The sequence below is a fragment of the Biomphalaria glabrata genome, chromosome 4 (assembly GCF_947242115.1).
Source record: "Biomphalaria glabrata chromosome 4, xgBioGlab47.1, whole genome shotgun sequence".
Classification (NCBI taxonomy): domain Eukaryota; kingdom Metazoa; phylum Mollusca; class Gastropoda; family Planorbidae; genus Biomphalaria; species Biomphalaria glabrata.
In genome coordinates, this window is record NC_074714.1 from 6018570 (window position 1) to 6043021 (window position 24452).

The 24452-nt window shown below is 38.1% G+C and overlaps 1 protein-coding gene across 8 annotated transcripts in view; it reads right to left on the bottom strand.

Moving 5' to 3' along the window:
* The window catches only part of LOC106061659 (uncharacterized), a 142181-nt gene that overhangs the window by 63034 nt on the left and 54695 nt on the right, over nt 1-24452 (bottom strand). For all 8 annotated transcript variants that reach the window (XM_056025756.1, XM_013219846.2, XM_013219847.2 and 5 more), the window contains one exon: nt 3186-3236. In XM_056025756.1, the coding sequence (XP_055881731.1) occupies nt 3186-3236 (51 nt within the window). The remainder of the gene's footprint in view (nt 1-3185; nt 3237-24452) is intronic.

Below are 24452 nucleotides of genomic sequence, written 5' to 3' on the forward strand. Positions count from 1 at the left end.
CTTACCCGTCGCAGTCCACGGCAAACGGACTGGTCTAGGACGTAGTGAGAATTTAAAGTTAAGGAGACAGTGTGATGATCAATGAAGGCAGACTTAGGAAAAGAGGAGGCAGACACAATGATAGAAGTAGGGCACTTTTGAGCTCCAAAAGTGCTAAGGAAAGAGGAGCGCAGTTTAACGTCATGTCTCGGGACGGAGGGGGGGGGAGAAAGAGAGAGATTTATAAATAAAAGGCAAAACGATTGGTGAGAAGAGAAAGAAAGATCTATTGGGAGTAAACGAGCTAGGGGGTGGGAGGGATTGAAAATTGAAACGAAAGAGATGATGAAGAGGAAAGCTGAGAAGGAGAGAGAGAGAGTGCTCTGCTCTCAGGTGAAGACGGGTGAAAGCTAGTACGCCCACAGAGCAGTGCTATCTGGAACTACTAGTAGCCACGAATGTTGACCCGTCTCTCGGTGGAGATGAGATCGGGAAACACAAATAAAGCGAAGCGATAATGAAGAACAGGGTGTCGAGAAATGCAACGAAGCACCACAGACAAGGCGTCGATCTGTTGAGAAGGACAACCGGGTTAAAAACGAGTTTTTTTTAAGACACGGGGGTAGGGGGGGGGGTTAATTAGCTAAGACGAGTATTGGACATCGATTTTTTACTATACTTGGATTTTCAGGAACTTTTTTTATTGGCTAACCAAAAAAAGAAAGGTTACAAAGATTAATTCATTAAACTTCATTTTTTATGTATATTTCAAACTATAAAATAGTGAATCTCAAACTCTACATTCAAAGTGCAATTGTAAAAAAAAAAGTTCCCCTTTCAGACCTTGTGGCAGATGATGTAAAGGTCATCTGTTTCTGTGGACTACGGTTAACAAGGGTGTCCTGTGGCCAGCACAACGACCAACCGCCTTAACTTTTTCCTAACTAATGTCAGGTACCCATTAGAGCTGGGTGGACTCAGAGGAGCCCGAAGATACCGAAATTAAAAATCCCAGTCCTCACCAGGATTCGAACCCCGGTCGAAGCCAAGCGCTTTACCGCTCAGCCACCGCGCCTCCGCAACATTCAAAGTACAATTATTATTTTTATATTCTTGTTTAAAAAGCTATGATTGTAAACATTCCAGAAGTGTTTATCTGACATATGACGATGCCATTTTAGCGACAAAAAAAATGTGATCGATTATGTGAATATAGTTAATCTTGTTCGACTAGTTGGCGACGTGTCGGGGAATCTAAGTAAAACTATCACGAGAACCACTGAAGCTTTAAAGGAAGAAAAAAAAGACAAGATTGAAATCGATCAACTGGGTAAGAGCGATGGTGGGAATAATGGTGGGTGCTAAAGGTCAGAATGTATCTAATCACTGTCGATGACGTATGAGCAGTGAATCATTAACAAAGCCAGACAGAAACGGTTTCTATTTGCAGCCGCGAACTGTAAACTGATCATGAAATCGGGCTCAGTGTCTATAAATAGCACGACCAACAGTCCCGATTTAAAACTGCTTTAAACTGCTTTCAATTCTACTGACGGGAGCATATAATTCTGCTAAATAGGAAAAATACCATAATTGTGGGAATCAAGCAAAAAGTGAAATTGCTCTAGGAAGCCTCGGAAGATGTCGTCACTGATGTTCTCTTCCAAAAAGTCTAAGGGAATTCATAAAGTCGTGCGATTACTTCATGGCGGACCCGGGCTTAAATCTTTCTCTCCGAACTGACGATACCAGCGTTGATTCCACCAGAATGTAGTAAATAATTACGGAGAGAAAGAGTTAATAAAGCGGTTCTAATCTTTCGCAGCCGTGGCCACAAACCAGAGAACCGATGTGTTTAAAAACGTTGAATGTGACAAAGTCGTCTTTCCCAGCAGACGGCCAACTTTTGATGGATGTTTATATTTATAGAGATATAGGTCACATTGAAGACATACTTGCTTGTTTGAATGCGTACATCTAGGTAACCTGGGTCAGGTGCGGGGCCAGACGAAATGAGGAGCCAGGTGATGCATAAGAACATGGGGACGAGGACTGACGCAGAGGCCCCTGTTGAAATGAGCAGCTCTGTGATGCAGAAGAACGAGGAACAAGGGCCTGGTACAGGATGGAGGAAAAAAAAAGGGGGGAGGCAAAATCAGAGATGATTATCGTCACTGTTAATTAGGTTTACGTAGAGCACGTCTGGGCGGGGACTCTGCAGCCGTGGTACTCGAGTGGGTGCGATGACTTGACTCACATACCGCGCCGCGCTCACACTACAAAGCCAAGGCTGATGACAGTACAGAGAGTACTGTTACTCAGCCGACGGCTCGAGAGACCCGATCTTCTACCCTCTGCCTTGTTGATAGAGAGAAATTATTTAATCCTCATTTTTTCAATCCTTTGATTGGTCCATCTTTTTATTTGATTTCATATTCAATCTTATTATATTTTTTCCCCTTTGTCTTTGTTAGATTTATTTTTAACTTTTTCTCTCCGTAATTAATTTCCAAGTTCCGAGGAAATGATTTATTTTCTCCATTCGCAGTTCACTCTCCTATTATGATTGAACTTCAATAACTTTATTTGTTATGAGAAATTTTTTTCTTTTTGTTTTGGTATAGAATTAAAGGGAAAATGCGTATGAACTCTTCTTATGAGCACCAATTAAAGTTTATCAAAGCAAACATTAATTTGGTGTATTGAGGTCAAATCAACGACGGTATCGTCAATTAGGAAAGAAAGAGTTAAGGGATTGTTCTATCGAGAATTCAAAGAACTAGTTTCCACGTCCAATTGATTCCTATTGATTTTCTTCATGGTATACTATAAAATGAATACAGTAGAATGGATCCTGTTTTCAAAATGCATACACTAAACGATGCGGAAATTGTGAGTTCCAAAGATGCTTCTTAACACTTCCACCGAGCAGAAGTTTGGGAAACAAACTCAGTTATCACCTGAACTAAAACCCAAGCTCGCTTTTAGTAACCATGAGAGTTTTTTCAAGGCACCATATTTCCAGAAACAGTGTTTGTTTTCATACAGCTAATTATTGTTAAAATTCTGCAGCCATTTTATTTAACTTGCTTTGTTTCTTAATAGATAGGGAAAGTTTTCTATAGTGACAGAGGGATATGCATTTTCAGAAGAAAAAAAAGAACAAAAAAAAAAAAGTGTAAATGCCTAGTTTAGCAGGTACTTACCATTTAAGTCTCCAGATCTTCCATAACTGTAGGATCGAAAGTAAGCAGCATCTGGAAGGAATATAAGAAAAGGTCCAAGTTAAATCAGGTGTCACAGAAGGTCAGCTCGTGTCTTTCTGACTGTATCAAATTCACATCTACAGGCTTGAGAGATACATCAGGAAGCAACATTTTGTTTTTAAAGGGGGAAACAAGCCAGAAATGATTTTTTGTTGTGGTTGTATGTTTGTTGTTGAAGTTGTTTTCTAAGACTTGTTTGCTATTTCCTTTAAGTGGAGTGTGTGTGTGGGGGGGGGGGGGGGAAAGGGGGGGCCTTTCAGTCGGGAAGTTGCCCAAAGTTGTAACCAGTAAGAGATTCTGAAGAAGAATTCTTTGTCTTAACAGTCGCTGGCACTGTGACACTCTCTAGAGATAAATAAAGGTAGCCACTGGTTCACATCAAACATGTATACTATTTTGATAGCACTTTTTTTTATTATTACGCTGTGTAGCCACAAAAACTCAAGGCTAGAGTTACGTAAGCTTCCTAAAAAGTCACCAGTCAAGTGACTCAGCATGACTAAGGTGTAAACTATACAAAGAATTCTCAATCGGTGTAGTTGCTGTTAGCATGCGGTCATTTCCATTTGTATCATTATTAACAACGTCATATTTTTTATATTTCTAGGCAATTAACAAAAAATTCTCAACAGACCATCTCCCCCAACCCCCCCCCCCCCCCCAAAAAAAAAAAGCCAAAAACGGAAAAGTCATGTCATTTTGATTCCGTGACCAGCTTACAGCTATTTAAACCTCTATTACATTTTCAGACGTTAAGGAAGTAGATATTTGTTCAGTTCACAAAAGTACAAGAAACTTCAGCAGCAGGAGAGCATGTACATTAATTCTGAAAAACCTGAATAGATGCCATTTAAATTAGGTAAATTCGTGTTGTTTCAGTTAGCAGTTGGTGTTCTAATACAGAGGTTCTCAAACTTTCTTTACCCTTTATATAGTCCAAACTTTTCCAAGGACCCCTTAGTGGAAAAAGCTATATCAATGTGGAATGTTTTTGTAAACAAAATTTGAAGTATTCTTGTTTAAAACATGGTTTTTAAGTTCATCGTTAGTGGATATTTCAATAAGCTGCCCTTGCATTGGTATGGATTCATATGTGAATTGAATATGAGTTTGCCCACTCGCAAAAGGGCTCCATAACCAGTCACGAATTTTCAAATGAAAATGTCTTCATCTCTTTGGTTTAGAGAATCATAGAATAGTACGTAATAGACGCATTAAACAACGGTGAGGGACGGGTTGATTATTATTCAAATTATCCGATCGGATATTGAAGACATTTTAATAGCATTCAATTTTCATCTTTCGGCGGAATCCCTTCGCTGGTCTCGCGAGCCACAGTTTGGGAAGCACTGTTGTAATACACGGTAACTAAGACAGAACAATAACTCGGTCAGTCTTGGTGAAATTTTAATAGAGGACTCTTAGCAGAATCACGAGCTGTAAAGGGAAGTTAGTCAGCATGCTAAAGGAAGAGAAACTACCGGTTGTAATGTCATCTATAGTTCCCCCTTTATCAGTCTTAGCGATCTAAAGGGCAGATGCTGTTAGGGTCACCAGTTTCTTACGCCAACGGTTAACGAGCAGGGTGTCATATGGCCAGCACAATGACCAACCCCCCTTACTTCCCCCAACTAAAGACAGGTACCCATTAGAGTTGGGTGACTCAGGGGCGCCCTAAAAATCCCGAAATTGAAAATCCTAGTCTTCACCGTAAATCGAACCTAGGACCCCCTAGGTTTGGAAGCCAAGCGCTTAGCCACCACGCTATGATGAAAGGAATATTATGAAATATTTGTGTTTGTTTTAACGTCTAACTGTCTAAACAGCTGTGCATGGGGTAGTATTATGGGAAGCTGCCGACACCCATTATAAAGCAAGAATTCGAAACGTATAGAACAAATAAAAAACACACATATACATTTAAATAAAGAAACAAACAAAAAAAACATACACATACATATAAACAAACACACACACACACACAAAAGTGAACGTCACTTAAGACTAGATGACATGAATGCTACAAGAAAAGCATATAACAGTGATATACAAACTACTGCCCGAGGGCCAGAATCTAGCCCGTGTTATCCAGCCCGCCGAAACCTCCCCATTTAATGCAATCATGAAACTGACGATGTTGGGCTCCATTGAACTTAAACTTTTTTTTTTGGTCAGTGATGCGGCCAGACAAACGAGTGTCAAATATTTATAAAGCCCCTAGGTTGTGCATCATTCACTTAGAAAATTGACAAAAGGAAGCAAAGAATTTTAATATTTTTAGCGGCCCCTGAAAGGGGAAAAGACTCTGTTAGTTTTGTGTGGATTGTCTGTCCGTCCCGTTTAGATCTCGTAGACTAAAAAAGATAATGAAAATCCGACATCATAATATTTTAGACCTGTCAACGTTATATTGCAAATTCTGAAAGCGAAAAATATAATTTTTAAATTCAACTATGCAAGCAGTTTTTTTCATAACAATACACCATACACCATTTTTTTACAACAATTCACTATTAATAGCAAAAAACACGACAGACAATTTAGTAAGGGAGACGACTATGTAGCATATTTTTACACATTTATGCAGATTGTTATAGTAAAAAAAAATAATATTTCCTTATTTTTTTTAAAGAGAAAAAATCTATTTAGTATGCATACAAGTGGAAAACAATTTTAAAAAGCAATCAATAAGTTGTGTTTTATATACACGTAAACTACAGTGGCACACAAACATTGGATTGGGCGTAACTAAAAGAAAAAGAATGTCTACATCTGAAGTCCCCCCCCCCTTTTTTTTTAATTATCCTTACAAATATCCAGGCCACTGTCTCAAGGATTAATCAGAAAGCATGTCCCACGTTCAGGCGACTTGAAACTCCAAGGACTAACATTGATTAAAAACGCAGGTGTTCGTCCTTTCCGTGTTGTGCCCCCCCCCCCAAGTCTGCCCACTATTGTATTACATGGATTGATTAGTTTCAGGTGTTGGACAAATTCACTCTTGTCTCCTCTGCACGGTAAATGTTTCCTTTCTTTTCTTTTTTTTTTTCTACAAGAACTGCCGCGAGGAGAAGTGCGTCTATTGTCTAATCACTTTTGTGAACGATTGGGGTTGGGGGGGGGGGGGGGATCTGGGAGAAGGTTTCTGTGCTGCCTTTAAAAAAACAATCAAAAGAAATAAAATGGTAAATGAATGTTTATGGTGTTTAAACTGCATAGCTATTACTCAAGTTAAATAAGCTGATCAAAACAAGTCTTAATGGCCAGAAATAGAGAAATAATAAACGTGTTTATTATAAGCGTTCAAGAAAATGATACTTATTAAAGCTAAAACAACGTAAGGCCTATATAGATTACTTTGCAAAGCGTAACGTAAGTCAATTCTTTTTATGAATGGGTCGGGCTTTTAGACTTCGAGAATACACCGGGAGAGTAAAATAAATGGAATAAACCAAAGTATAAACAATAAAGTCTGGATCTTTGCGCATGCACTTACAAAAATGCACACATTAAGCCTGTGACATCCCTTTAAGAACAAACAAGAGGAGAATGGTGTCAGACTTAAAACATTAAAAAACCTGAAATTGAAATAAAAAAGAATGGACGGTAGCATTTATGTGGGCCCACCCTTCCTTTTCACCGCCTCTGGATGAACATAAATTACAGTGAAAGGAGATCTAGGAAACACAACTCCCGGGCACCTGGAAGCGAGACAGGTAGATACACCAGGGAGCAGGTAAAGAGAGATCGTCGCCCTCGGTGAAAGGCTTCCGAAGTTGCGGTTCCGCCCCCCCCCCCCACACACACACCTGAGATACATCGCTAAATTACACCACCTACCCCTTCATACACACACAGTGACACACATTCACAAACTCTTTACTCCTAAGACTAAAGGAGAAAAAAAATAAAAAAGAGGAATTAGCCAACTACTTACAAAAAAAAAGTTGGTAAAAGCGATTTAGAAGTGATGCTACCGTTTTCAAGGTGGCTACTCGTTTGGGATGCCGGGAGGGGAGTATATATAACTTACTATTTCAAAATGGCACAACAAAAAAAAAAGGCAGATCTATAAACCCAGTTGGTAAAAGCGATTTAGAAGTGATGCCACCGTTTTCAAGGTGGCTACTTGTTTGGGAGGCCGGGAGGGGAGTATATATAACTTACTATTTCAAAATGGCACAAAAAAAAACAACAAAAAAGGCAGATCTATAAACCCAGTTGGTAACAGCGATTTAGAAGTGATGCCACCGTTTTCAAGGTGGCTACTAGTTTGGCTATTTCAAAATGGCGCTACAATCATATTGTCTACATTTGACTACATGTCAACACTAGCACAATATAAAATCATGAAATAGTGTCCAACTGTGTTGCCCTAAGTGATGAAAGAAGTTGCCATAAGAGAAATGAAACAAACAGCAAACACTGCCATGGTTTGATCCTTCTACATTCCTCAGGGGAATCAGTATTTGATTATTTAGCTTATTAATAGTATCAGCTACCTAAAATAGTTAAAAAGTGAAAATTAATGCGCCACTTTTAATAACAATAATACCCCCCCCCCCCATCGAAAAAAAAACAACCTTTTTCCTTTTTTCCGTAAACAAAAAGAATTCGCTGCTTCGCACTTTCCTTCTCTTTCCTCCTTCTGTTATCTATCACTTTCTTACACTCTGTCTCTCTCCATTTCTCTCCCTTTACAAATACATAAATATTCACTCCCCCATCTATTTTTTTTTCTCTCCCCCCCCCCCCTGTGTTTAAAACCATGTCGTATATTCAGGTCATTCCACTCAACTTATGGTTCAGGTTGGGCATCCAAAATGAAAGTGGCCATCGGTCAACGACACCTGAATACCAACCACAAACACCCAGGCTACCCAGTCTTCGACCAGTCCGCCCAAAGACATGGAAATTATCACTCCCCCCCCCTCTCCCAGTACGTGACGTCCCGGGATAAAAATCCATCTCTAAAAACCAGTTTTCTTCTAAATCAGCTAATAGCCTAGGAAAATAGATGAGATTAACAATACGACAACAATAGAGCCCACTGATGCGTGCTGTCGACATCTTCAGAAACGCTCCGCCCCACCCCCTTCTCTGCCTAAGCATCAAAATCCATTTTTCTTTATTAAGATAAGGCTAAGTCCGGTAACTCACGTCCACTACTTTTCTTAGTTTACCCAGGGTCGTGTCCCTTCTATTAAAAAATAACAATACATGTGTGTAGCAAAAAAAAAAAAGGGGGGGGGGAATTTTGTCCCTACGAGAGGAGCTAAGTCTGCCAAGACTATTTTCTGACTTCACCCTGTGGTTAAACATTGTTAGAATACCAAGTCTGAAAAAAAAAACAAAAAAAAAAAGAAAAAAAAACGAAGAGATTCGTCCATTTAAAACCGGGACCTCTCGGAACACTGCGCGACCAGGATGAGAATGGGAGGAGGGGGTCAAAAGGGGGCGAAGATTTCACCCTCAATCGACTCGAGGTGAATTTAGGGCATCTTAGGGGAACCGAGATGCCATTTGAAAAATAAAATAGTGGAAAGGTCAAAGGCCGAGTCGAGACCAGCGAAAAGGTGTAAGAATGGCGATGGGAGAGAGAGAGAGAGAGAGAGAGAGAGAGAGTCATGCTTGACCAAGGGCTAGAGGCTATTGATGTCAAGAAACATCTCAGTCAAGTCCACAGGTGTTGTCAACCAAAATGCACATCGAGACAATGCGCGATTCTTGAAGTGACGCCGTGTTATCTGGTTCCTACTTCTATGCTTGCCTCAGCCTGCAAAGTAGAGTCAAGTCTCGAATCTCACAATAACAGCGGCGTTTGATGTTCTAGTCGTAGGGCTCCAGAGGCAGCCTCCCCAGCAGGTGCATGTATTATCATAAAATACAGAAATTAGAATTAATGCTCGAAATCCATTTTTACAATAAAATAATAATAATAATTATTATTATTACTATTATTTTAATGGATATGTCTTCGATTCCGCAGTTTAAGGATGAGCGCAGTGTTTCACATGGCTATGCAAACCCAGTTGCGACCTACATATTTTTCCACACCTGATGCAGGCAAAGTCGTTGTTCGCTGGGGGGTCTATCTAATTTTTCATTTGTCTTCTGCACATGTCTTAAACTCAATTTGATCCACTAATATCTACAGGCTTTCAATATCAATGTAGTATAATAGTCAAAATACACAAAATGTTAAAAGGTTATCCCTCAACTCAATCAAATCACTCCAGTGGATACGCCTATCTAGCATGAGGTCTACAAATGTGTGTGCAGCTTATATTAAGTATTCAATGTACCAGAGCAGCTTGTTGGTACATTAATTATATGTATTTATACACATACATGCTTTAAAAAAAAAACAACCAAAGTGTTAGTTGAAAACTACCAAGACACTAACAATCTTCCTAACTATCGAAAAGGATCACGTCTACTTTCTCTTTCGGTCATAACCCTGGTGACGAAAAGGTAAAAGGCTGGCGAGTTAGCGAAAAGTGCGCTACCCCTAGAGAAGCTGTTAAGAATATGGACTCTTGTTTCATGTACCCAGGCCTGCATGACGTCATTCCAGGCCCTTATAATATCTGAAAGTACGAAGAAATTAACAGTACATTTTGTTTACAGACGGAAGGAACTTTTTCAGCCTATTTACAAAACTAAAAACGTTTTTTTACTGAAATGTGGCCCATACTCTATTTTTTTTTTCTATTTGAAACAGCAGGATGGCATCAGACAAACAATTGAGTTTTTCTTACACTTGGTACAATCTGTAGCCTTAATTACATTTTAATCCTAATTCTCACAAAAAGTACGATGAGTGTGTTATTTTCTTCCTTAAACCAGCTACAGAAAGAAATCAAAATTCTGTAGGACGTAGACTTCTTCCTGTCCTCCTCCTCCTTGCATCCCCCGACACCTCAGCAGCTGAAACTAATCCAGACTAGTCGCACCCCCCACCCCCTTTCTCTTTTCACAACACTTTCTGACTCATATCCGGAAATTCTTGGCATTATGCAGAAGTTGTAAGCTTTACCTTCTCTCTCTCTCTCTCTCTCCCCAACCCCCCCCCCCATCTCTCTCTCTCTAAGCCCGCCCCTTTCTCTCACATCTGTTTCTACAGCTCCCCCCCCCCCCAAACACTTAAACGCGTTCCTTAAGACGAAATACTGGCTTATCGTAGCAGTTAATGGACGCTTGTATTTGCTCTAAGGGGGAAAAAAACAACTATATAGCAGACGGCTAGTGTGAAAGGGTTCTACGGGTGTAGAGTTAGTATGGTCCTGCAAGTCATCAGTTTATGAAGCAGTACTACTACCCAAACAATGCGCCTGAACTAATTTAAAAGTATTCACGTTCTTTTTTGTTAATCCGAAATGGTTACATAAACAAAAATGCACATCCGAAGTAGTTAAAATAGCACCATCAAAAGGTGTAGGTTGTTGTGAAGTTTGTGTGTGTGTGTTTCTATGGTGACGGCGAGAAGAGGTTGGCGATTGGTTGTGAGTAAAGCAAGATAAACGGTATTGACGTCAGCGGTACTAGGTAGGACAGACGACTCCATATTGCCCCAGACTGAAAAGACGTGTTATTGTAGTGAGTAATATTTTGTTTAGAATACCATTTTATATTATTACTAAAGTCTACTACATTGAATTCATTATCTCAAAGTTGAATTTGTTTATATTGTAATAAAAGTTTTATTTAATATTGTTCCCAAAAAAATGTATTCAAGTTATTTCAAATTTTATAACTTAATATATAATACGACTACAGCGGCTTGTGCTACTCGTAACGGCCGTCCACAACATAGGTACGATGCACATTTATAATCTGTGAGTAGATTTGTACGAATGTGAAAGCTCTAAATAAGTGAATACAGGCAAACTGTTCAAACTAGATGAGAAGTCACACACACACACAAAACAAAAGGTTCGAACAATTATTACTTGAGAGGTGTGGGAAGGGCAGACAGAAAATCAACAGACTATCTTATGGAGGACAGTTGAAGTTGATCAAATGTACGAGTTTTATGGAGGACAGTTGAAGTTGATCAAGTGTACGAGTTTTTTGGAGGACAGTTGAAGTTGATCAAATGTACGAGTTTTATGGAAGACAGTTGAAGTTGATCAAATGTACGAGTTTTATGGAGGGCAGTTGAAGTTGATCAAATGTAAGAGTTTTATAGAGGACAGTTGAAGTTGATCAAATGTAAGAGTTTTATAGAGGACAGTTGAAGTTGATCAAATGTAAGAGTTTTATAGAGGACAGTTGAAGTTGATCAAATGTAAGAGTTTTATAGAGGACAGTTGAAGTTGATCAAATGTAAGAGTTTTATAGAGGACAGTTGAAGTTGATCAAATGTAAGAGTTTTATAGAGGACAGTTGAAGTTGATCAAATGTAAGAGTTTTATAGAGGACAGTTGAAGTTGATCAAATGTACGAGTTTTATAGAAGACAGTTGAAGTTGATCAAATGTAAGAGTTTTATAGAGGACAGTTGAAGTTGATCAAATGTAAGAGTTTTATAGAGGACAGTTGAAGTTGATCAAATGTAAGAGTTTTATAGAGGACAGTTGAAGTTGATCAAATGTAAGAGTTTTATAGAGGACAGTTGAAGTTGATCAAATGTAAGAGTTTTATAGAGGACAGTTGAAGTTGATCAAATGTACGAGTTTTATAGAAGACAGTTGAAGTTGATCAAATGTAAGAGTTTTATAGAGGACAGTTGAAGTTGATCAAATGTACGAGTTTTATAGAGGACAGTTGAAGTTGATCAAATGTACGAGTTTTATAGAAGACAGTTGAAGTTGATCAAGTGTACGAGTTTTATAGAGGACAGTTGAAGTTGATCAAATGTACGAGTTTTATAGAAGACAGTTGAAGTTGATCAAGTGTACGATTTTGATGGAAGGTTGAAGTTGATCAAACTGTGCTCCACGAACCACTAAAATAATTAATTTCTCTAAAAAAAAAATAAAATAAGCAAAGCGTTTCGCTAAATACTCAGAAAATATACGAAGTGTTCTATAAAGGCAAAAGTTTGGGATCCACTGCTCAAGGGCAATGTTGGGAGTTGGCCATGCGACTTGAGAAGTGGCTTTTATCTGTATCTATTTAGAACTAATTCTGTTCATCCAATAAGACTGCCACTGAGAAGGACTACCGGAACTATTTCCTACGTGGCTAAGCGCTTTCACCTCAATCTGAAACCAATGATTCACCTTTGAAGTTTCTATAGCCACTCGATGAGATAGCAGACGACAACAATTGCCCTCCCCTCTCTTTTCCCGACACCCCTTGCACATAAATGTATTTAGGGAATTGCAACAAGCCAGTTACAAGAAGAACGTTGTCAAGTGTTCTGGCTACTGGAGGCTGGGATTGTGAACGAAGTCTTAAAGTCTAGAGCAGACGACAGAGTAGTTTGTCGGGCCAACATTGAACACGGTTTCATGGGAGTGCAAGTGATACTAATTTATTATTTTTTTTTGGCAGGGTATCACACACTAAGTATTTTACACTAGATCTAAGTATTTTTTCACGAGGAAAAAAAAAAAAAAAAAAAAGCGTACAATAATTTTTATTTTTAAAAACAACTATTTTATAAGGCGACAATTTGTTCGAATCTAACTCTGATAAGATCTTCAAAATGTGTACATAAAAAAAAAATTGCTACAATGGCTAGCTCGAGCCATGAATTAATCTAAGCAAAGAGGGAAATGACTCCACTCAACGATTTAGCAAATGAGAGGAAACTGATCAATAGAATCATCTAGCTTCGGATGTCGTCAAGTTTAAGCTGAACACTTTTAACTTTTCAAGATTCTGATGTTCAATTTCTCACATCATAATCAAATCGTGGGTCAGTCTAAAATACTGAATGCAGTCTTCTAGTACAGGATAGCGAACAAATGTACACTATATAATCATTCTTGATTGTTGTTTATATGTAGGCATTAAACAGCTTGGGCAGTCAGTTTGCATGCATTCGTCTGTCCTGTCTGAATAGTCGGCGGTCAACGACTTCTTTTCTCTTTCTTATCTCAATAATACTGAAAGTTTTCCATGAGGCAGACTCTATATCTGAATAGATTTGATTTGCCTAGCAAGAAATCTCGGGAACAGCCGAACGGATTCGCATGAAATGGTGTGCCTCGCTATGTCCTCTCTAAGAAATGGTTTTCATACACTCGCAGTCTGAGCGCGATTTGTTAGAAATGAAGCTAATAACAATATAGCACGAGCAGTTTCAACAAAACGAGAGGTGTGAGTAGTTCTGGGTGTCGAAATACCTAGATTCTGGGTATTTATAGACACTATGAGTGAAATATTTGTAAACTATTTTTATTTTCCAACCTTTTGCATTCTCTGCATTAAGATCTTTTCACCTTCATGTTAGTGTCACGAGATCAATCAAGCAAAAAGAAATGAGAGCGAATAGTCACTGGAGAAGAGGTGCACTTAAACGAAAGTGTTGGCAAAGTTCTCAAACAGTTTCTGGTCCTGTCTGTCTGACTTAGTTCTAAACCATCAACAAGACGTGCAGTTATTAAACAGTCTTGCTGTTTACTACAGAACAAGCTGACAAGACAAAGTCTGACACGTTTAAGAAGGTTTTCAGCTCACTTAAACAACAACAAATAAACAAAAAAAAAACAAAGCTGGTTTACATATCAATTGTAAGAAGTACAAAAGGAATTCATCCCTTCATTACTAGCTAAAGAGATGCCATCGTGAGAGAGAAACAAAATGCCATCAAATGAGAGAAACAAGATGTAATCAATTGAGAGAAACAGACGTCATCAAGTGAGAGAAACAAGATGGAATCAATTGAGAGAAACAGACGTCATAAAGTGAGAGAAACAGACGCCATCAAATGAGAGAACCAAAATGCCATCAAATGAGAGAAACAATATGCAATCAATTGAGAGAAACAGACGTCATCAAGTGAGAGAAACAGACGCCATCATATGAGAGAAACAAGATGCAATCAATTGAGAGAAACAAACGTCATCAAGTGAGAGAAACAGGCGTCATCAAGTGAGAGAAACAGACGCCATTAAATGAGAGAAACAAGATGCCGCCAATTGTGAGAAAGAAGAACATGCTATTAAATGAGAGAGACAAGATCCCATCAAATGAGAGAAACAAGATTCCATCAAATGAGAGAAACAAGATGCCATCAAATGAGAGAAACAAGATGCCGCCAATTGTGAGAAAGAAGAACATGCTATTAAATGAGAGAGACAAGATCCCATCAAATGAGAGAAACAAGATGCCATCAAATGAGAGAAACAAGATGCCATCAAGTGAGAGAAACAAGATGCCATCAAGTGAGAGAAACAAGATTCCATCAAATGAGAGAAACAAGATTCCATCAAATGAGAGAAACAAGATTCCATCAAATGAGAGAAACAAGATTCCATCAAATGAGAGAAACAAGATGCCATCAAGTGAGAGAAACAAGATGCCATCAAATGAGAGAAACAAGATGCCATCAAATGAGAGAAACAAGATGCCATCAAATGAGAGAAACAAGATGCCATCAAATGAGAGAAACAAGATGCCATCAAATGAGAGAAACAAGATGCCACCTAATATGAGAAATACAATTGTCATCAAATTCTAAGATTTCGAACGTCCTAAAGGAATGAAGTAGTAGACTCTCGTTCTATTTGTAGCTGCAGATGATGTACTAATACGTTTACACGATTTTTGAAATCCATCTTGACTTTTCACCTGAAAACTTTACTTACTATTTGTTCTAAGTTTTACCAATTGGCTATTTGTTCTAAGTTTTACCAATTGGCTATCTGTTCTATGTTTTACCAATTGGCTATCTGTTCTATGTTTTACCAATTGGCTATCTGTTCTATGTTTTACCAATTGGCTATCTGTTCTATGTTTTACCAATTGGCTATCTGTTCTATGTTTTACCAATTGGCTATCTGTTCTATGTTTTACCAATTGGCTATCTGTTCTATGTTTTACCAATTGGCTATCTGTTTTATGTTTTACCAATTGGCTATCTGTTCTATGTTTTACCGTTTTGGTAATCTTTCTATGTTTTACCATTTTACTATTCGTATTTTTTGTATTTTAACTCTGCCCTACAAACAAAAAATACTTGAGGGCAACATCATAGGAAATCAAAGGTACTTTGTCTAGTGCAGTGTGTGTCTCTCGGTCCTACAGAATTAGGTCACAAAAATCTGTATAGACCAGTGCGCCTTCTTCCTACACTACAATGGCATCACAAAAATAGACTGAAAATGTCTGCCACCTATTTCTGCATGAGATTTTTTTTTCCACAAGTATATTTTTTAAAACTTACACTACAAATTAGATTGACGACTAGCTCTTTAAATAAGAACATTTCAAGTGCAACTGTTATATAATATGAGCTAGTCTCAATATCAGACACTCTGGACGCTCAGCGTCAAACAAAGATATAAAAAAAAAGAAATTGTATGCAATTATAGTGGTCGGCCATTCATCAAGCGAACTCAAGAAGAGTGATTTCTTACTTTTTTTTTTGTTTTGTTTTGTTTTGAGATTTTTTTTTATAAGCGGAAATGGAATTTTTTTAAGTTTCAGTTTTGCTTAGCGGTCACGCCGGAAATTGGTTACGACACAGCGCGGCAGTTTAGAACATAGTCTCGTGGTTTCCGTGTGTCGGGCATAGACTGTGATGACACCGACAGCTGGAAGTCGCCTTTCTGGGCTTTATGGCTGTGTTACGATTGACTTCAACAGGTTTGACTCGTTCACCTGTTCACCTTCACCTCTCTTTCAAATAAGAAACTCTTTGGCGTTCGGTGATAATTAGCTTTCTGCCCGGCGCGTTTTTAGAACCAGGAAAATTGGTGCGCAAAACTAAGAAGGGAGGGGTATCAAAGACGATGAGCCGCACATGCTGTCGCGGACACTTTTCCATACCCATAATAGTGTATGATATTAGAGTGTATGGATCTGAAATCTGGGTGCTATAAAGAACGCAATCAAAGGGGGGGGGGGGGGAGCCTGCAAGCTATCATGGGCATACGACGGCAAGACTTTTTAATTTTGTTTTGCAATTTTCAGATGTTCCTTTAGAAATGAACATTATTACGTTCTGGCCCAGACTTCAAGCAGGACGGTAGAAGATGTCAAGGTGCAGGGTTCAAACTTGCGTACCACACGATCAGTCAGTCATCAGGCTACACTTACCAGCGATGCTCTACTGCATGTCCGTGTGGACAATGTAAGAGGTACTGTTGATTTTAAGCTGCTCTGGGTAAGGGCCAAGAACTTCAAAGGTCACAAAGCTCTCGGTATGGCACATATCCCTAATGAGGGACAATTGTAAGCTATTTTAAGGAAGCCCCTCCCGAAAAAAGATCATCCAATGCGTCAGTTAGCCCTCAGAGGTACAGACAATAACAGCTGACAGTAAATAGCTTATGAAAGAGGAAGCTGGAGCACTCTTACAAAGGCTGCCGGACATATAGTTCGTCCATCGCGGTTCGATGATGACCACTTTGTCATCTAGGGGGCTGAGGGCTTTGCACTGGGGTTTTATGCCTCTTCATGTGGCTGGTGAGACCTATGTGAGCCCGGAATGTTCGGCCGCACACTGGGCAGGTTATTCCAGCTGGAGCTAGAAAGAGGAAGCTGGAGCACTCTAACAAAGGCTGCGGGACACAAGATCAAAAGGAAAGCTTCAGCCGAAGACGTGGAAACAAAAACATAAATAGACCTTTAAGACTATAACGTTGTCTACGATAGATTTGACAAAATATATAGGTCAAACCTGGGTCTGAGTAGCACGTGAAACACTGCACTCTTCCGTAATCTTGTCGTGTCAGCACTTTAAAGGAATGATATCAAGTTGTCTGCGCGTACAACTTGAGACACTTTACGCAACCGCATTGCAGCGCAGGGCTTTCCTAACGACTAGAACCGGCCTTGTTCGTGGGCATTATGGCATAACCAATTAATCAGGCGCGTCTAATGATTTACTTACATTGTTTACAGCCGAGTTTCTGATAAGCGCTCCCCTCCCCCTTTTCCCCCCCCCCCCCCCGCTTCAGGCTTACCCACTCTTACCTCGCCCCAGCGTTATCATGTGAGCAGGATGCCACTGGACGGGCCAGACAGCAACGGCATGACAGAATGCAAGCACTACGACAAGTGCTGGAGTTGTATGTTTCGAAATGATAACCATTCTTAAAAGACCAGAGTAAACAAGAAACAGGCTAAAAAGAATACCCAGAAAAGTTATAATTTAGATTGAGAGAGAGAGAGAGAGAGAGAGAGAGAGAGAGAGAGAGACAAAATGGCGGGGGAGAACTTTGGGACGAGGGTTTCAGAATAAGTACATTAGATATTTTCTTGAGCAGTTACTGCTACGAATGTTATTATTGGGTCAAACAAAACTCCTCTACACATCATGAAGATTCTCCTAACTGTAATGGTACATTCTAATCCCCTTACAAATCTTATCTTATATAATACAGACGTTACTTCAAAAAAGAAGATGATTACGTCCTACGCGTCATGCATTCAGTCATGCATATTAACCAATGACTTAAATTCTGCCAAGTCACTGGTTTTCCTGGCTAGCTCAGGCAGCCCATTCCATGTTCTAATAGCACTAGGGAAGAAGGGGTATTTGTACAAATTTGTCCTAGCATATGGGACGAGGAATGTGTCTTTATTTTTGTGTCTTTCTGAGTATTTTATTAAATTTTGTATTTTATGTATAATTGATACTTTACTTTTGAGTCTTCTGTCCTGAAGGCTTTCTAAATTTAGTGATTTTACTAAAGGTTTTACTAAATGTGAATATTCGTTTGTTATGAATCTCACTGCTCTATTTTGTGTCTGTTCCAGTTTCTTACTGTTATCTTGAGTTGAGGAGTATGAATGTAAAAGAAAAGATTCGGATTTAACACAGGTAGATTGTTGGTAAGTATCAGGCTCTGTTTGGCCATTCCTGTGCAGATCTCCCGACAAGTAGTTATCAAAGTTCAAGATCGTTAATCTTTGTATCACACACAATTTTTAAACATATTTTCAGAATATTTTCCTTTTTTTTTAAACGCATTCCTATTCTATAAAACAAGTGATGACACTATGTCTAATGTTTTAAGTGATGACATTATGTGTAATATTTTAAGTGATGACATTATGTGTAATATTTTAAGTGATGACATTATGTCTAATGTTTTAAGTGATGACATTATGTCTAATGTTTTAAGTGATGACATTATGTCTAATGTTTAAAGTGACGACATTATGTCTAATGTTTAAAGTGATGACATTATGTCTAATGTTTTAAGTGATGACATTATGTCTAATGTTTTAAGTGATGACATTATGTCTAATGTTTTAAGTGATGACATTATGTGTAATGTTTTAAGTGATGACATTATGTCTAATGTTTTAAGTGATGACATTATGTCTAATGTTTAAAGTGATGATATTATGTCTAATGTTTAAAGTGACGACATTATGTCTAATGTTTAAAGTGATGACATTATGTCTAATGTTTTAAGTGATGACATTATGTCTAATGTTTTAAGTGATGACATTATGTCTAATGTTTTAAGTGATGACATTATGTCTAATGTTTTAAGTGATGACATTATGTCTAATGTTTTAAGTGATGACATTATGTCTAATGTTTAAAGTGATGACATTATGTCTAATGTTTGAAGTGATGACATTTGACATATGTCTGATGTTTTAAGTGATGACATTATGTCTGATGTTTTAAGTGATGACATTAGGTCTAATGGTTTAAGTGATGACATTATGTCTAATGTTTGAAGTGATGACATTATGTCTAATGTTTTAAGTGATGACATTATGTCTAATGTTTTAAGTGACGACATTATGTCTAATGTTTGAAGTGATGACATTATGTCTAATGTTTGAAGTGATGACATTATGTCTAATGTTTTAAGTGATGACATTATGTCTAATGTTTGAAGTGATGACATTATGTCTAATGTTTTAAGTGATGACATTATTTCCAATATTGTATCCTTACCATTCCGGTGACTTTGACGATGTAAACCTTTTAAGTATCAAAATCTAATTCTAGTCTATTTGCCTTGGGGCCTTTTTAAATTAAAAAGATTCATCCTTTGAGTTCCTAAATTGCTATTCAGATTTTACCCTACTTTAGATGGATATCTATAAACCTTAAAGTCTAATACATAATATCTTAATCTAGCCAGCGATAATGTTATGAAAAAGAAATCAGAAACTGCATCACTTAACGAACCTTTAAGAGTTTGTTGGGGTTTCATTTTTTTAGAGTAGACCCCAGATAATTTAACTTACTGAATTATATGTAGGTTATTTAAAATTACAAGTTCTTTTTTGGTTTCCGGAAAACGCGAGAACCACTGCGTTTCAAAACAGTGAGATTCAATTATAAGCAAACAAACATTCACTCAAATTTATATAGATTTAAAAAAAAAATCACTGTTTGCTTACAGTGAGTCACTCTAAGTCACGGGTTCAAGCCTGCAAGAGACATTGAATAGACAGAACTACCTATATCCTTGGAATGTGTCGTAAGCGCCCGCGGGGAGTCGTTCATGGCGATAATAATTTGTGTCCTGTTTGTTGACACAGGACTTAGGCTGCATTCACTCCACGAAGTCCCTGGCTGTTACGTCAGGATCGTAATACAAAACTCCAGGCTGCATGGAAAGAGATCTTACACAAGTTGCTGCACAAATATAGGCAACAATTGCTTGTAAAGTCTTCCAATATATAACTACTGAAAACAAGGTAACAAACGAAAAAGGCCGGGGGGGGGGGAGGGCGAAGATAGCTTCATTATATATAATCTATTCGAAGTACAAATGAAAAATGTATAAGTTTATAAAATCATATAGATAAGCGTTAGTACGTTGTTTTTTTTTATCAAAATGGAAACTGTTTTAAGCTTAGTATTATTCTGAGCTTAGTATTAGAACTGTTGCGAGTTTAGTGCTACTTTGAGCTTAGTACAGTTCTGAGTTTAGTACTATTTTGAGCTTGGCATTAGTACTAATCTGATTTTAGTACTATGTTCATATGAGCATTGGAACTATTTTAAGACTACTATTATTCGGAGCTTTGTAATATTCTCTGAGCTCAACATAAGTACTTAGACCTATTCCCGAGCTTATTACTAGTCTGCTCTTCCAATTCATACGAGTGTTTGAAAACAGATGACAACAAAAGTCTACTTCAATACAGAACTCATTTGAAACCTATCATCTCTATGTAACAAAAAGATAAAATGGCGTACAAGAAAGTGTCAGACGATTTTATCTGTAAATATTGTGAGGAATTGTTTCCAAAGAAACATATGAAGGGAAATCACTAATAGTAAAGTTAGATTGATCAGATAATAGTTAAATAGAGTTACTCAGTGCTCTTTTTGTAATCAAAAACAATAAAAATAGGTGCCGGTACTCAATGATAGATTGTCTAACTTTTAACTACTAATAAATTAATAATAAACGTTAAAATACAAGAAAAGTAATAATTTTTTAACAACATTTAAAAAGGTGCCGTTACGCCGTACCGGTGCGTACCATCACAAAAAAAAGCACCGGATTTATTGATAGAATAGCCGGGATCATACTGTTTTACTAAAGCGTCTTGAATCACGTGTTTATCTAGTGATGTTTCTTTTTTTTTTCTTTTTTTTTTGACAGATCTTAAATTGTATTTTGCTTTAAGTCAAATGAAGACTGACCATTGTAACTCAGATTTTAGTATCTGATAAACACTCTGCCTAATGTCTAACCAACCCAGCAACACGATGGTTAATAATTTGATAAAAGGAACTGAAGACATCTAGAAGTACGCGCACAAGAACTTTTACAAGCCCAACTAGAGGAAGACATACAAATGCCAGTATATTAAATACTCGCGTGAGTTCAACATTGCCCCGTCTACTGTTCATGCCATCAATTTGTCACACATCTCAGCCTTATAAAACTCGTCTATAGTTGCATTATTCCATTTGTTACTACAACTGAAATTTAAATCTATTATAAGCGCCCTACATCTATCTACCATCAGAGCCCTTCGAAGTATCAAACGGGGTAAAACAAGGCTGTGTCCTAGCACCTACACTGTTCAGTATCATGTTCTCCGCTATGCTGACAGATGCATTCACAAATAGAGAAAACAACGGGATAAATATATCATACAGATTTGATGGTGGCCTATTCAACCCGAGGCGGCTTAAAGCAAAATCAAAAACAAATGCAGCAGTAATCAGAGACTTGCTATTTGCTGATGACTGTGCCCTAAATGCCTGCTCTGAAAAACGATCTGCAGAGCATCGTCAGTGACTTCTCAAGAGCATGCTCAGACTTTGGCCTTACCATCAATACGAACAAGACTGAAGTCTTATATCTACCTGCTCCTGGGAAAGCCTACTCGGATCCAAGCATTACTATAAATGGACAGGATATAAACGCAGAGGACAAATTCACATATCTTGGCAGCACACTCTCCAGAAATGGAAAAATCGATAGTGAACTCGACCTGCGTATCGCCAAGGCCAGTGCATCCTATGGCAGACTGTCAAAAAATGTCTGGAACAGACGTGGTATCACCACAAACACCAAGCTAGGGGTCTATAGAGCCGTCATCCTCCCTACATTGCTCTATGCCTCAGAAACATGGACAGTGTACAGTAAACATGCAAAGAGACTAAACCGCTTCCACATGACATGTCTGAGAAAAATACTAAATGTCAAATGGCAAGACAAAATACCAGATACAGAAGTCCTTCGAAGAGCGTGTCTGCAAAGCATCCAAACAATCCTGATGCAGTCCCAGCTGCGATGGGCAGGTCACGTCTACAGAATGGAAGACCACCGCATCCCAAAACGACTCTTGTATGGCCAACTAAGCGAAGGAAAGCGCTCGCAAGGTGGGCAAAGAAAGCGCTTCAGGGACACCCTCAAAGCTTCTCTGAAGGCGTTCAGCATAGACCCTGGCACCTGGGAGACAGAGGCACACGACAGAGCATCATGGCGTCACGCTGTGAAAACTGGCGCACAGGTTGCTGAGGAAAAAAGAACAACGCAGGCAGAAGAAAAACGCCAGAAAAGAAAAGCAAGACAAACGACACTAGCTCCACCTGGAATAAACTGCCCAGTGTGCAGCCGAACATTCCGGGCTCACATAGGTCTCACCAGCCACATGAGGAGGCATAAAACCCCAGTGCAAAGCCCTCAGCCCCCTGGATGACAAAGTGGTCATCATCGAACCACGATGGACGAACTATATTATATATATATATATATATATATATATATATATATATATATATATATATATATATATATATATATATATATATATATATATATATATATATATATATATATATATATATATATATATATATATATATATATATATATATATATGTAAACATGTATATATACACAAATTAAAGTTAGTTTTAATTTGTGTATAATGGATACTTTACATTAGTTGGGGAAAAGAGTTGTGCTGGCCACATGATTAACCTTGTTAACCGCGGTCCACAGAAACAGATAACATTTACATCAAGGGAACTTTACTACTTTCTCTACTAGTTCTAATAAAACTTTGGGAGACTCTGAGTCCGCCCAGCTCTAATGGCTACCTGACATTTAAGCACACTGGCACTGCAGCTATATAACATGGTTTAATTTAATAATTTACACCTAGAATTAGCGCGGGGCCCACTGCGGTCGCTTAGGTCGCAGTGGCCTAAGGCCGACCCTGCATTTTAAAACGTTTTCAATAATGACTTTAAACCTTGGGGATACACATTTTCACAAACTTAAATAAAAAAATATATCATCACAATACACACAAAAAAAAACTTGGTGGAATAATTGTTTTTAGTTGTTTATTATCTTGTAGTTCATTGATATCGAGATTTCAAATAAGCGTTGAATAGAGAAAAAGTGTATTTAAAGAGTGAATCAGTTTAAGGAAGAAGATTTTATTGTATGACAATACTGTCCTGGTTTATGCATGCATTCACCTGGTGACCTTAGTCTCGAGCCATTTGTTGTCCACCATACCAACACGGTTTACAAACAAAACAAAAACGTGGGCCCACTAGGTAAAATTTAGCACAGCCACGCAAATATACAAAGGTTAACATTAAAGTAAATGTAAAAAAAAAAAAAAAACGCCAGAATTGGCAGCGCAAAATATAAAGAATGCACTCTCCAAGTCTCAAGCTCATTTACATGAAGTATCGGAATCTTACATGGACAAATTACATTTGTGTGATATTTAGTTACTTGTTCTGCTGAGGCCGCCTCTGCCTATTTACTAACACCCTCAGTCGTTCAATCAATCATCAACTTGATCAATGAGTCAATAGGCCATTTTATCGACAAAGGAGCATGACACTGCACTGTGGCAGAGAAGAGTTCCATAAGGGAGATAAATATATCCGCAAAATTTTATCACGTACGCCTGAGTATGTTGTTAAACAATGCGAGATGTGACAGAGTTTTCCTGCAGTAAAACGAGTTTTTCTCCGAGGACTTTCTCCAACATCTCCCACCACGCCCCACACCCTCCTGTTTTGTTCCCGGACCCGCCTCTAACATTCATAGCATTACAAATCAAGCAAAGGTCAAAGTGAAATCTTTAACAAAAGAATGATCACACAACTTTAAAAAAAAAATCATTTCTAGATAACTTAATAAATAAGACATTTAACTTGAATGTTTAAGGCATTGATCACTTTGTGTGCACAGTTAAACTCGTATGCCTCTCCAGTTGCATGAAATAACAATGAGACACGGTTCACGCCTTCAAAGAATCCATTCCCACGTCAATGCTACTCCTTACTCGTGTATTACCCCTAACCATGGATGCAAGCAACAGAACCCCGTTTTGCCTGCAAGGGGGGGTCGGCAATCCCAAAAAACCTGCAAGCATGATGCCTCTTATACTTCTCGACATAAATAAAACATTTACCGCTATATATATATATATAAATATATATGTCTTTAAATACAAACTATAAATTCTAAGCTTTTACTTAAATTACTATAATCTACATGTATGTTTAAACATTTCATTTTTTTTTATATATAATATGCACATAGATAGGCCTACCTACTACTACTATATTAGTATAAATCAAACTTTGTAGCACCTATGTTAAAAGTTAACTCTA